The sequence below is a fragment of the Hakea prostrata genome, chromosome 8, assembly GCF_041222555.1.
Source record: "Hakea prostrata isolate BN-2017 chromosome 8, UWA_Hpros_2, whole genome shotgun sequence".
Taxonomy (NCBI): domain Eukaryota; kingdom Viridiplantae; phylum Streptophyta; class Magnoliopsida; order Proteales; family Proteaceae; genus Hakea; species Hakea prostrata.
In genome coordinates, this window is record NC_142607.1 from 5,465,012 (window position 1) to 5,477,547 (window position 12,536).

General features: G+C 37.9%; 1 protein-coding gene across 7 annotated transcripts; it reads left to right on the forward strand.

The window, feature by feature from the left end:
• Positions 1-1,055: 1,055 nt before the first annotated feature.
• LOC149006458 (putative plastidic glucose transporter 2) lies at positions 1,056-12,214 on the forward strand. Of its 7 annotated transcripts, none has more exons than XM_089165094.1 (15): positions 1,056-1,144; positions 2,125-2,274; positions 2,687-2,798; positions 2,912-2,979; positions 3,109-3,241; positions 4,422-4,521; positions 4,617-4,729; positions 4,834-4,927; positions 6,867-7,020; positions 7,121-7,264; positions 7,354-7,427; positions 7,838-7,926; positions 9,168-9,282; positions 11,059-11,242; positions 11,535-12,213. In XM_089165094.1, exons 2-14 carry the CDS (start codon positions 2,178-2,180, stop codon positions 11,239-11,241), a joined length of 1,476 nt encoding a protein of 491 aa, XP_089021220.1. In that variant the 5' UTR covers positions 1,056-1,144; positions 2,125-2,177; the 3' UTR covers position 11,242; positions 11,535-12,213. The 7 variants fall into 7 exon arrangements, with proteins under 7 accessions (XP_089021220.1, XP_089021215.1, XP_089021216.1 ...); XM_089165089.1 differs by lacking the exon at positions 1,056-1,144 and adding an exon at positions 1,238-2,042; XM_089165090.1 differs by lacking the exon at positions 1,056-1,144 and adding an exon at positions 1,238-2,038.
• The last annotated feature ends 322 nt before the right edge of the window (positions 12,215-12,536 follow it).

Consider the following 12,536-nt stretch of genomic DNA (forward strand, 5'->3'; position numbering starts at 1 on the left):
TAAATCGCTCGGTCTTCTCTCCGTTTCTCTCTCCCCCATCTCCGCTTCAATAACCAGATCTAGGGTTTCCCCTTAGATCTGTTTTGGCGCATAGTTCTTGTGTTTTTTTCTCTTCACATAACTGCTCCTTTGGTTATAGCGGTTCTTTGGTGCACATCGCCAGAACAACTCCATTTCGGGTACAAGTTCTTCTGCGTCGAGCTTGACAGGTACGCCTATACGGCAGAGCCAGATGGCAGGTGCGACCTTGCTCCGCACTTTCGCTACTACCATCGCTACAACTGTAGGAGTTTTGTGTCTGCCCTTGAGGCGTGCTGTCTGTCCCCCTATGTGGGTGTTGTCTGTATGTCCCCCTCTATGGGTGTTGTATATCTGTCTCCCTATGTGGGTGTGGTGTGTTTGTTCTAAGGGTTTTGTGGACGTGATCCATTTAAGCTTGACCCAACCCTTATTCTGGCTGACCTTGTCTATTGCATGACAGTTTGGTCTTATTCCGCTCCTTGGTTCGTTTCGAACCTTTTGTACTCATGCAGTTATGTTTGTATTTTTTTTAGCTATCTGAATGAAGTACTGTTTACAAAAAAAAAAAAAAAAAACTTCAATATTGGACATCTTTAGTGTGGTTGCTGGATAACCAATGCAATAGTGACATGAAGAAATTCAAAATTGAAACATATCGTTTCGTACAATGATTTAATACAATACCTTGAGCTATGTTTATTTTTTCTTCAATTGATTAGCTTTATACATATACCATAAGAGAGTCAAATCCATAGTCTCTTTTACAAGGCACTGTTTATTTCCTGAATCTGAAGTGTCTAGGAAAAAGGGTGAACCTTGCCTTAAGGGTCCTTTTTAATTACAAATTTTCCTTTTTTAATTTATATAATTGTAAAAAGACTTCCTAGTCCTCCTATACTCTACAACTTTCTCTCGGTTTCATTTTTCCTCTTCTTTGCTTTTATTTTATTAATTTTACAACTAATTATATCTCAGTCTGATTAAAAAATAAGCAAGAAAGGTGCGTGATCCAAGCAGAATTCACAAAAAATCCAGAGACGCCAGACAGATTCCACTGTAATCGCCTGCTGTCACTTTACCAATCCGTGAAAACAAATCACAGAGAAGAAGAAAACCAAGTTTGGTATGGTGTCGGTGTCAAAATTACTCTTGTTTGTATTTAAGTTTTAATGGTTAATGGTACGAATAATTAGTTGTATAATGACTTCCATTATTTATTAATTTTCTTCACTTTCCTTCTGCTCCAATTTTCTGGTTTTGATGAGAGAGAGGGCACCGTGTGGACTGGGAAGAGTCCAGATGCTTCTTGAGTTGCTTTTCCAGTAGCAATTTGTTTGGGTGAATGAATGCCTTTTTTCATGCTTTCAAAGCTAAAAGAGTCAAACACAAAACTCTGAATTGCTTCTTCACGCGAACGGTTTCGAAAATCTCGGGTGGATTTCCACTTCATACGTCTTTGTTTTTGGTAAATTAATTTGCGAGTTTCTGTAAACAGATCACTACTCATTGGATCCCCTTTCACGATTCACACGCCGTAGCTCTTCTACTCTTTTTCTTGATTCTATTGCAGTCTCAGATCCTCTGAAATCCTTTCCTTTCTTCTGGGTTTGAGCCTTCTAATACTTGATTTAGGTGAGAACTCACGCTTTTCTTTTTTTAATTTTCTTCATTCTGGTCCACTTTAATCCTTACTTTCAAAGGAAGATGGGAAAAAAAGTAGAAGACCCTGAACTTTCCCTTTTTGGATCTTCTGTCAGAAGATCTTGAAACAAAGATTTATTCTTGTATCTCTTCTTCTCTTTGAATCGTATCGTGTTGTTCAATTCCTTTTCTAGTTTCAGATTTTTCCAAGTTTGGTATTGAACCCAGAAATTAGCTCCAAATTTGATTTCTCAAAGTTGCGTTCGCTTTTATTAGGCGGTGATCGAATTCATCGACACTAAACTTGTCACGTTAGGACTGCATCTAAATTTATCGATGCTGTTTCTTCTGTGGGGCATTAAGATTTGTTGAACTTGTAGGTAGAAATAGAAACTTGGCATTTAAAATTGGTATTTTGGTTGGTTAACAGCGTGTTTAACGCAAGCTGCTTTGGTGTTGCAGTTTGATCCTTAATTTCTTCAAGCAAGTTCTTTTGGGGAACGTTTATTCCTGGCATGCTAGGTCGTCCAACATTTATCGATCCGTCTTCGACATACAAGCGTATGTCGTCGAAAGATTATGTAATTCTCCCCGATAGGGAGGATGATTCAGGTACTTATTGCTGTAGAATTTTCTCATTAATTGTTCCCTATCTTTATCCTCCCAAATATTGGCACACACGTCCATTAAGTTATGTGATGCTCTGCCTGCCTTAACTGGAATTGGGAATCAGATATTGGGTCAAAATTGAAGAACTAAAATCATAGGCTGTTAAAAATGTGATACTCTGTTTTCCGTATTGCTGTGTTGCAAATAAATAATTGCTCGGTGGTGTTCATACCTTTTGATATTGGTCTCTGGATTGCACTCTTAAAAAATTCTAGTTTAAAGTTTGAAGAACCTTGAAGTAAATTTTAGCTTCTAGTGCCTCTAACAACTTTATCCTACAAAATGTGCAGTTGTTCAAAACAATGTTTTCATTTTTTTCATTTAATATTTGGTCTAAATTCTTCAGTTCTTTTAGCTTTTTTGCAGGATGTCATGGGGCTGGAAACAACAAACCCTTCCTGGAAACGTTCTTTTCCCCATGTACTCATAGGAATCATTACGTCATTCTTGTTTGGTTATCACCTTGGGTGCGCTCAACATCTTTGCCAAGATCGTTCTTGATGTTATCATTCTCAATTATTTGGTGCTTTTAAAAGCTTCTAATTTATGTATTTTTTATTTTTTATTTTGTTATACACAGAGTGGTCAATGAACCACTTGAAAGCATTTCGTTAGACCTTGGTTTTGCTGGGAATACCTTGGCTGAAGGTACCCTTTCTTGTTGTGCTAGTTATTTTCTTTTTTCTTTGAATCTTGGTTACCTTTAACAGTTGTGCTTCTTGTTCCACTTTGAATCTTGTTACCATTTTAACAGTTGTGCCTCTTTGTCAAGTGAAGGTCTAGTGGTGAGTACGTGCTTGGCGGGTGCTCTTATTGGATCTTTATTCAGTGGTTTGATTGCAGATGGGGTTGGTCGGCGCAGGGCTTTCCAATTATGTGCTTTACCGATGATTATTGGTGCGGCCGTGAGGTATGGATCAAAATGCAGCTTTTCCTCTCCTTGTATGTTCATAAGTAACCCAGATTTCTTAGTACATGTATATCCTGATCTAGCTCTTGAAATTCTGATTCAAATTAACTAATGGCAGTTCAGTGCAACCATTGGTCTCAGGAGAATTTTTTTGGTCCAGAATTTTCTGTTTGTTGTGCAAACACTGGGCATTGATTGTTCATGTTTTGCGCTCTTCTTTGTTCCAATCTTTGCTTTGTAAATAGTTGTTGGTGTCTCTAGTGGAAATTCCTCAGCATGAAATGCATGGACTTAATTATTTCCAATACCGTTGGGTTTCAATTGCTATCTCATTGCAACAAGAAGAAGAAGAAGAAGAAGCCTGTTCCCAACAAAATGGCGCTCCATTGCTATGTCATGAAAGGGTTAAAATTCATGATCTGGGATGGAATCTGAATCAGTGGGTAGTGGTGTAATCCTCAGTTGATTTAGTACCATTCTTCCTGAGTAAAACATGTCTGGTATTCAATACTCTCAACAAAGGCACCTCCCCCCCTCCCCCCTGTGCAGCCTGCCCGGGGTGGGGGGGTGGGGTGGGGCGCTCCACCTGTTAATTACCATTTTTACTTGAGCATGTAATGGCTTAGAACATTTTTCTCTAAGAGAAGCAAGACTGAGGAATCCTTTACAGAAGGTTACACCATGAATGTGCCTTGGTGCCAGCAGAACTGATTTTTAATGATGCATGACAGTACATATGTCTGTTTAACTATATTTTTAACTGCATATTTTGTAATTTTTATTTCTGTTATCTGATTGAAAGGGGTGGGCCTAGGAACAATGGTCGATGGACCACAGTTGTAGCCTGAGGTCAAGGTGTCGAAAAAGCCTCTTAGCAATTTTTTTGTGTGTGTTTGGGGGGGGGGGGTTTGGTGTGAGGCTCCAGGGAAAAACTGCCACCCGGACTCTGCATATGCGGAAGCCTTCAACACCGGGTTCACTTTTTTTTATCTGATTGAAAGAGTTATTAATGCTTAAGAAGCAGATTCCTGTGCAACTTTTCATCCAGGGAACATTTGGCAGCTAAAATATTGCTTAGAGAGGAAATTACTCAGTTGAAAGAATGAAATATAAATTATCTTTCAGATCTTTGACAAGTAAATCAGTGCTTCAGTTTGTGATGTTTGCTAATTGGTTGTAGTGCAATGACAACAAATTTGGAGGGTATGCTTCTTGGGAGGTTCTTAGTTGGAACTGGAATGGGTCTGGGCCCAGCCGTTGTATCTCTCTATGTGACGGAGGTATAAGAATTGGTTTTTATTATTCCCTCCATCATTAGTGGGTATATTTGTCCTTTTCCTGCAATCTAATCTGATGTTTCCTCATTGGTGAGCAGATTTCACCATCTTTTGTGAGGGGTACTTATGGAAGCCTCATCCAGATTGCAACATGTCTTGGGCTTATGGGTGCCCTCTTTATTGGAATCCCTGCTAAAGAATCTGTTGGTTGGTAAGAGCATGCACTAAACTACTAAGTTCGAGATTTAGATGGTTGTTGTGGAACAGCTTGGAAAATATGAGATGGCATTTGATTCTGATCCCCAAATTTCTCAGGTGGCGAGTATGTTTCTGGGTATCTGTCATTCCTGCTGTAATACTTGCTCTAGCTATGGAGTTCTGTGCAGAGAGTCCACATTGGCTATATAAGGTAATATTTTCAGCTTATTTACTCCATGCCTTATGAGATTATTGGTTTTCTTTGTTGTGTTTGAACTTTCTTCAGTATGGATTCACCGATCCTGGACAACAGAAATGTTGATAATTAACTCTCTTGAAATGAATAAAATTTCTTACATCATATGATGGGGCAATATACTGCTTTATCTTTTTGTTTCTCTTCCTGATGTAGTTTTCTTATATGTTGTAATATATAGGCTACAAAGCATGTCAAGTGAAACTGAGAAATTACTGGGCATTGTATAGGTGAATGGTTAACCACAAGAGATGTTAATGAAAGTAAACGAAGACATAAAATAATCCATGAAAGAATGATAACATCAACTCCCCTAATGTTATGAACATAACTTTTTATTGTATATGATAGATTTTAATGTGCCTGGTTAAACTTCTTACTCCTTTTTTTTTTGGGGGCGGGGGATAAATAAAAATATACTATAAACGCCTCAAAGGGAAAGAAAAATGAATCAATTGGTATTATGGCATGCTTATTTAATTAGTGTTGTTACTTGTGTGCTTATGTCATAAATGCTGAAATTGAATATTCTGTAACTTTTGATACTTCCCATATCCCATTAAGAATAATGTTGTCAGCAGCAGTTTTAATTTAGGCTATTCGGTTATACCCTTAGAAATCTTTAGGGTGAATCCTTCATGATTAGAAGGGCGAATGGGTGCCGGAGGCTTCCGCATAAGCAGAGTTTTTCCTTTTCTTTCTCGTACCTCTCTTTTTTTTTTTGGTATGTGTTGGGGGTGGGATTTTTCATATGCAGCCTTGTCCTAGCAATCTCTGTTGAGATGCGCTTTCGGTGCCTTGATGATTGATGGCAAGTAATATGTTGTGGCACAAAAACCAAAACAATGTAATACTCATAGGCATTCTTATTAAAAATATCATTTGGGCATTCTATGACCTGATGCTTCCAGTCATCCACTTTGAAGTTGCTAGGTCATGTCCACAGGTCTTGTGAAGGACAAAGGATGAAGGGAAAATTGGTTTACAATTAAACGAAACACACAGGAAGTTGGAGGGATGACAGTCAAGAATTCTTTGAAGGAAAAAAAGGAGGAAATATCAATGATTATATGTGCAATAGTAGCATAATAGAACAGGAGAAAGATATATCATGGTTGCCTAATTTCTTAACAAGATGAGGGGGACCAAAAAAGAGAGTTTGTAACAATTTGACACTTTTTCCTTCTATGTGAGCTTGGTAGTTTTTCTTCTTCTAGGTGACAGTTTCCATTGATAAGTCTGAAGATTGTAACGATTTGAATACAAGTTTTTTAAAATATTTTGGTTTGTAGTAGATATGTGGTATAGTTCCAGTAGAGATGTGAGTTAGGATGGGCAAATAATCAGAAGGATATCCTTAGAGATGCTCTAAAGCAACCTAAGCGAAATAGAAGTTCTGCTTTTCAAGTTTGTGGCTAGTGCACATTAACACCTTAAAACTGGAAAAAAACGTGTATTTCTCCGGCAATTATTTTGGATGCTAGGCAATCATGAATCTATATGGCCATTGAGTGAGATAGGTGCCATTAAGGATAAATGAAGTTGTTATTACTAGTAAGTAGTAGTTTGATGCAGGATGAGGTGCTAAAGGTGAAGGATGTGATTGGTGATAGATAGGACAAATTGGATTACCTGTATTTGATTAAATTATTCTAAAGACTCACAGTGGCAATCTGACTATTGTTTTCAGATGTTGCATCATTATCGGATTCCAATTTTTCCTATTTTGTTATTAACCAATCGCCATTGTATAAAGTGGGTAGCATTTTGTTGTGTTCTCCTACAAAACAGGCCTCTTTATGTAATGTCATCCGTTAGAAAAGCTATTAAGGAGTGCCTTTCTATGTTCTTGGGTAGAAAAAACTTCTTACAGTTGCTTGTCTGCAATATACAGCGAGGAAGATGTGCAGAAGCTGAAGTTGCATTTGAGAAGCTGCTAGGTGAATCACATGTGAAATCAGCGATTGCTGAACTGTCAAAGTTGGACAAAAGCGATGATTTGGATGCTGTAAAATACTCAGAGTTATTTCATGGTCGCCACTTCAAAGGTATCTGCATGTTGTTGCATTTATCTATTTCTTTGGTGTCAATTGTATACATGCTTCTTTTGTTTATGTGCATTGTCATTTACCTTTTCGTTTCATGCAGTTGTTTTTATTGGGTCAACCCTATTTGCTTTCCAACAGCTGTCTGGTATTAATGCTGTATTCTATTTCTCTTCTACCGTCTTTAAAAGAGCGGGAGTACCATCGGACCTTGCAAACATCTGTGTGGGAGTTGCAAATTTGTCTGGTAAGGACTAAGGAGGAAAATGGTCAAATGTCTGACTTTCATGTGTTGAAGTGGAGTTAACTTATCTTCACCTGTTAACTTGTCTGCAGGGTCAATTGTTGCAATGCTTCTGATGGACAAAGTCGGAAGGAAGGTGCTTCTTCTAGGGAGCTTCATGGGCATGGTAAAATCTCTCATCAGAAATCATTTCACAAACAAATTCTGTTGTGCAATTGCTGACATTTCTCTGGGCTCAGGTTGGGAACTGTATAATAGTTTATCCAAGGAAATCTTCAGGATTGAGTGTATTATATGACTAGGTTTTTTCTTTTACTGGCATCTCCCCTTAAATACTCTTAGTGTATATGGTGACCCATTTCTAGGTTACTCCATATGAATTTCAAGAGTCTCCAAGTTTATCCTTAGTTCCGTACCTATTTCATAGTTTTGATTAAATACCTTCCCTATGATGTCAACCACTGTAAGGTGGATCCATATCCATTTACATTTTCCGGCTGATGATATTAGCTACAACCAGACTTGCCTCTTTGGATTAGGGAAAATCTAACAAAAGTTTTCATTTGATTGATTCAGGCAGCAGCAATGGGTCTCCAGGTTACTGCAGCAAGTTCTTTTTTGCCAGGTTCTGGAGCTTTGTATCTGTCTGTTGGCGGGATGTTACTGTAAGTAGGATTCATGATTATTCTGTAAAAAGCTCCGATATGAATCTGATTTTACACTGTTAAATATTCTTCTTATAAGATCACAAGGCTGAGTAATTTTAGACTCATGAAACATCTTTGTTTGTTTTTTTTTTTAACTTCTCTATCATAACATAAGAATTCCTGAGATCTGGTCCAACGTTTTCCCACTGAACATTCTTTCACTCTAACAAAAATAAATTGTTGCAACCAGTAAATCAGATTGTGCTGTGGTTTGTTTTGCATGGCTTATTATGTGTACTCAATACCTATGCTGAGTTCAGGCTTCAGAGATTACTTGGTTGTTATGACTAACCTAAAAAATACTGGGTACTTTCTCTGTATCACTGATACTCATTTTAAATTTGTAATGAGAGAGCTTCCAGAGTCCATTTAGGAAGTGTTAGAGAGAAGAAATGTTTTGAGGGAATTTTTTGGATTGACCCTAATTAGTTGGGATTAGGCTGGGTTGTTGTATCATGATATGCTGACTAATCTAAAAAATTTGGGGGGATAAGATAGTGAGTTCACATCAAGAATCTTATTTGGGGCCTTAATTTTTTTGTGAGCTTATCACTGTAGTATTAACCAAAACCAGCTCCAATGGTGTAGCTTTTCACTGACGATATACTTTTTTGGAATGAGTAAAAATAAAAAAGGATAATAAAATAAAACAAAAGCCAGCATTGCTGATGATATTGTTTTCATGTACGAAACAAACGCTAGGATTGGACCAAATTCTAATTATGTAGATCAACCTTGGAGTCAAAAGGTTTTAAGATAACTAGAATGAAAGAGGAGTATATTGTGTTATACCATACTCACAAGCTATGAGATTCATCCTAAACCCACCAAAGCCATCAATATGATCACTGCTTCAAGTGTGAAAATTTTAGAGAACGAGGCATAGATGAACAGAGTCCTTGTGTGTCAGCATTAGTGTATCTGAATCAACAAACTCTGGATAATGTAGAAAATAGATTGAAAGAAGTTTGCACTAGAGTGATTTGGCTATCTTCCTCCAGTAGTATATTACTGAACAGAGTCCTTGTGTGTCAGCATTAGTGTATCTGAATCAACAAACTCTGGATAATGTAGAAAATAGATTGAAAGAAGTTTGCACTAGAGTGATTTGGCTATCTTCCTCCAGTAGTATATTACTGATCAACTGTTTCTGAGTGGTAGTGCTTAATAAGGTAACCTGATAAGAGCTTTTTTTGTAGGTTTGTCTTGGCTTTTGCGTTGGGTGCTGGTCCAGTCCCAGGTCTCCTCCTACCTGAAATTTTCCCTGGCAGGATTCGAGCAAAGGCAATGGCAGTCTGTCTATCTGTACATTGGGTAAGTTTCTTAGTTTTTGCTTATAAGATGGTTTTTCTTACTGATCAGTTGTAGGAATTTGTCCAAAATCACAGTAAACCGAGGGACATTGATAAACCTTCTTATATCGGAGTTTTGCTTCAGTATTTAGTCTTATGCTATTCCAAATTAATAAATATCAGTGAATTGGTGAATAATTGAACATGTTTGATGTATTATTTGACTTTAAGCTTTTATGTTTTCATTTCTATCTAGTACTGGTCATGTATTTCATGTATTACGAGTTTGCATGTTCATTCCTTCAGCATGTTAGTTCAAAGTTAAGGTCGAGTTGAAACCCATATATGCATTTGTTTTCCCACAAATCTAAAGCAACTAGTGTGTTTAAGGCCTAGAGTAGGCTAAATACTGAATTGCAACCCAAACTGAGCCCTCTGAGATGGAGCCTTGAGTTGGGTCGAGTTGACTGGCGAAATTCTTGGCCAAGATCTTGGTTTTTTAGATCTCAAACTATACATGTTTGATACTACAGTATCTATTGATGTGTTCTTTGGATCACTCTTGAGATTTTTGGGACTTTGTTCCCTGTTATTGAGGATCTGTCAACTGTGTGCTTAAGGGCATTTGTTCCCCTTGTATTTATGCATGTTATCCTTAGCATAAATAAAAGTCCCAACAGCCTGAGCCCACATCACATACTTACGAACTCCATTGAGTTAGGTAGTGGAAATAGGAAGAACAACAGCATGAGAAATCCACAATTTTTTGTCTGTTTTCAGAATGTTATAGAACTGCTGATTCTGCATTTCTGCTAATCACACTAGTGCTAAAGGAGTCTGAGATAGTTTGAAAGGAAGCTTGTGTCAAGACAGGAATTTGTCCTGGATGTATGATCTATTTATGGTAAAATGTTCAACTTCAAGACACGGAAAAGTCCTTAAATGAGTATTTCAGCACTTTCAAGCATATCATTGTAGAACTTAATGTGCATCCATTCATCCAAAAAATCTTAAATCTGCGTCGACCTCTTACTTCCAATCTGAAGTAGTTGGAGGACTTGGGACCGAATTCCAGGCTGCCAAATTTATGGTTGGTTAACACCCTGATTACCAGTCTTAAGAACCAACTACATCATGATGGATACTTACCGTAGATGAAACCTTACAATCTGTCCTCATCGGATGGTCATTTCTTCCAGAATTTCCATCGCAGCCTCTCCAAGGAAGGGTATGCATTTGCGGTTGGCAATGGTCGTTGTTCCATCTTGCCTGGGAGTAGGCCAGGACTTGTGGTGAAAACTGTTATGGTGCAGGTGGTTGAAGTAGAAATCAACAACCCCCCGATTTTCTCCCCTTTGAATGTACCTTTGTTGGCAAGCTCTACTTTACTGTTGATGCATTTTTTCCTTAGTATCTGGAAATATTTTCCTGAGCTAGTCATGAGATGATTGATATGCTCCAGGAGCTGTCTGGTTTGATGGTGGTTGTGCCTAATGCAATAGAGCTTTTTCTCGTCTCTGTTTTCCTGTTTATCATGAATTGGTGCTGTGTAAGTAGGATTCCTGCGAGTCTACCTTATCCTTTAGTTGATATTTCTGGTTATAAATAAAGGAGAGACTCGGCATGATATTTTCCAAGCTGAGTCTGACGTAATTCAGGGATTCTTCCCATCTTCTCTTCTTCCACACAAATCGTATAATTGACTTGTTGCTGGTTTATGTTCTGTGATACTGTTTGCTCTAGTCATTAACATTGAGAAGCCTTATGTCTAATTGACTTTTTGTGCCTCCATTTTCAGGTTATAAATTTCTTTGTGGGATTACTGTTCTTGCGCTTGCTCGACGTACTTGGGCCACAACTTCTGTACTCTATCTTTGCTACTTTTTGTTTGATGGGTGGGGTTTTTGTGAAGAGGAATGTTGTGGAAACCAAAGGAAAATCACTCCAAGAAATTGAGATAACACTTCTTCCACAAGATTAAGGTATTTTATTCCGCTTGCAAATGACAATACTTTCGCACGTCTTTCCAGTCTGCGTGAGAAAATATTTCAGTTAAAACAGAATCGTGGGGTATAGTTTCAGCTGAATTGCCTCTTGTGGAAACACAAAAAGTTTGCCGCAAAAGTATATTGTTCAGTTTAAAATCGTGACTTTTTGGCCCTTTATGTTGGAGATTTTGTATGATAAATGGATGAACTTTACCTCTCGCTTCTCTTTTCTTTTTTCATTTTTATATTTTTTGTTATTAGTATTAATGGATTTTGTTATCTGCAGGAGTAGATGGAGATTTTTGAATGGATTCTCTTGTACGTCTTAGCCTGGTCTACCTGAATTGGCATAGTTATCCAAGTTCTTTCAGATGATAATATATTCACAGATCACACAGAGGAAGCAAGTTTGGTGCTGCTATTAGTTAGTTCAGGGATAAGTGGGTAGATTGGGCTGGTGTAAATTCTTGAGTGGGTTCTTCTTCTTCTTCTTCTTCTTCTTCTTCTTCTTCTACTATCTGTGTCTCTGTTCTCTGCTCTTTGTATGAATACATTATGAGAGCAACAGGTTGTTGTCATTACAACCTTCATTTTAACATACTATTGAATGATGGAACCAGTTTCCCTTTCATTAATGACCATCTAATTATCATTTGTATGTACGTTAAATGGTGAAGATTCAGGGGAAATCTCAGTGCAGTAATCGATGGATTAAAGTTGTAGTCAACTTTGCCTGTGCAGAAGCTTCTGGCACTGAGTTCAAAGATCTGGTAACCTTTTCTGGGCGACCCATGCCCATGACAAGGATGATGATATTGAAAGGTGCCCTAGTGTCCTGAAATAGTTCAGAATTGTACAGTTTTTTAGTGACCAGTCTTAGTTGTTTGGATACCAAATGAACACTCTTAGCCCATGTGGATAAGCTTTGGTAATGTTAGGTTTCTCTAGTATTTTGGGTTGTCAACCATTGGGGATGCACTCTGTGCTTCTCGATGGCTTTACAACCACACACTATGGTGGGACCTATAGGTAAAAAATAATAAAATATTAAAAAAAAAAAATCTCACCACCATCACTTGTGAGCTTTACCGTAGTGTGTGGTTGTAAAGCCGTCAGGGAGATAAACGAGACTCGTTAAAAATACTCTATTCACCCACAACCGACCCAAACCGCTCAGGGTGAGTTTAGGCCCAGGGATGTAACAGTCCTGGTAGGGTCGGATTTGGGATCTTCAAATTTAAGATGCTTCCTGGTGGATATGCTTTTGGGTAAGGAAAAGATGCTTCCT

What these genes read in the sequence shown, in the direction of transcription:
- LOC149006458 (XM_089165094.1), top strand. Translation starts at nt 2,178, where the DNA reads ATGCTAGGTCGTCCAACATTTATCGATCCGTCTTCGACATACAAGCGT. An exon ending in TGGGAATACCTTGGCTGAAG is followed by an intron (nt 2,980 to 3,108) that starts GTACCCTTTCTT and finishes TGTCAAGTGAAG; the next exon opens with GTCTAGTGGTGAGTACGTGC. An exon ending in TCATGGTCGCCACTTCAAAG is followed by an intron (nt 7,021 to 7,120) that starts GTATCTGCATGT and finishes CGTTTCATGCAG; the next exon opens with TTGTTTTTATTGGGTCAACC.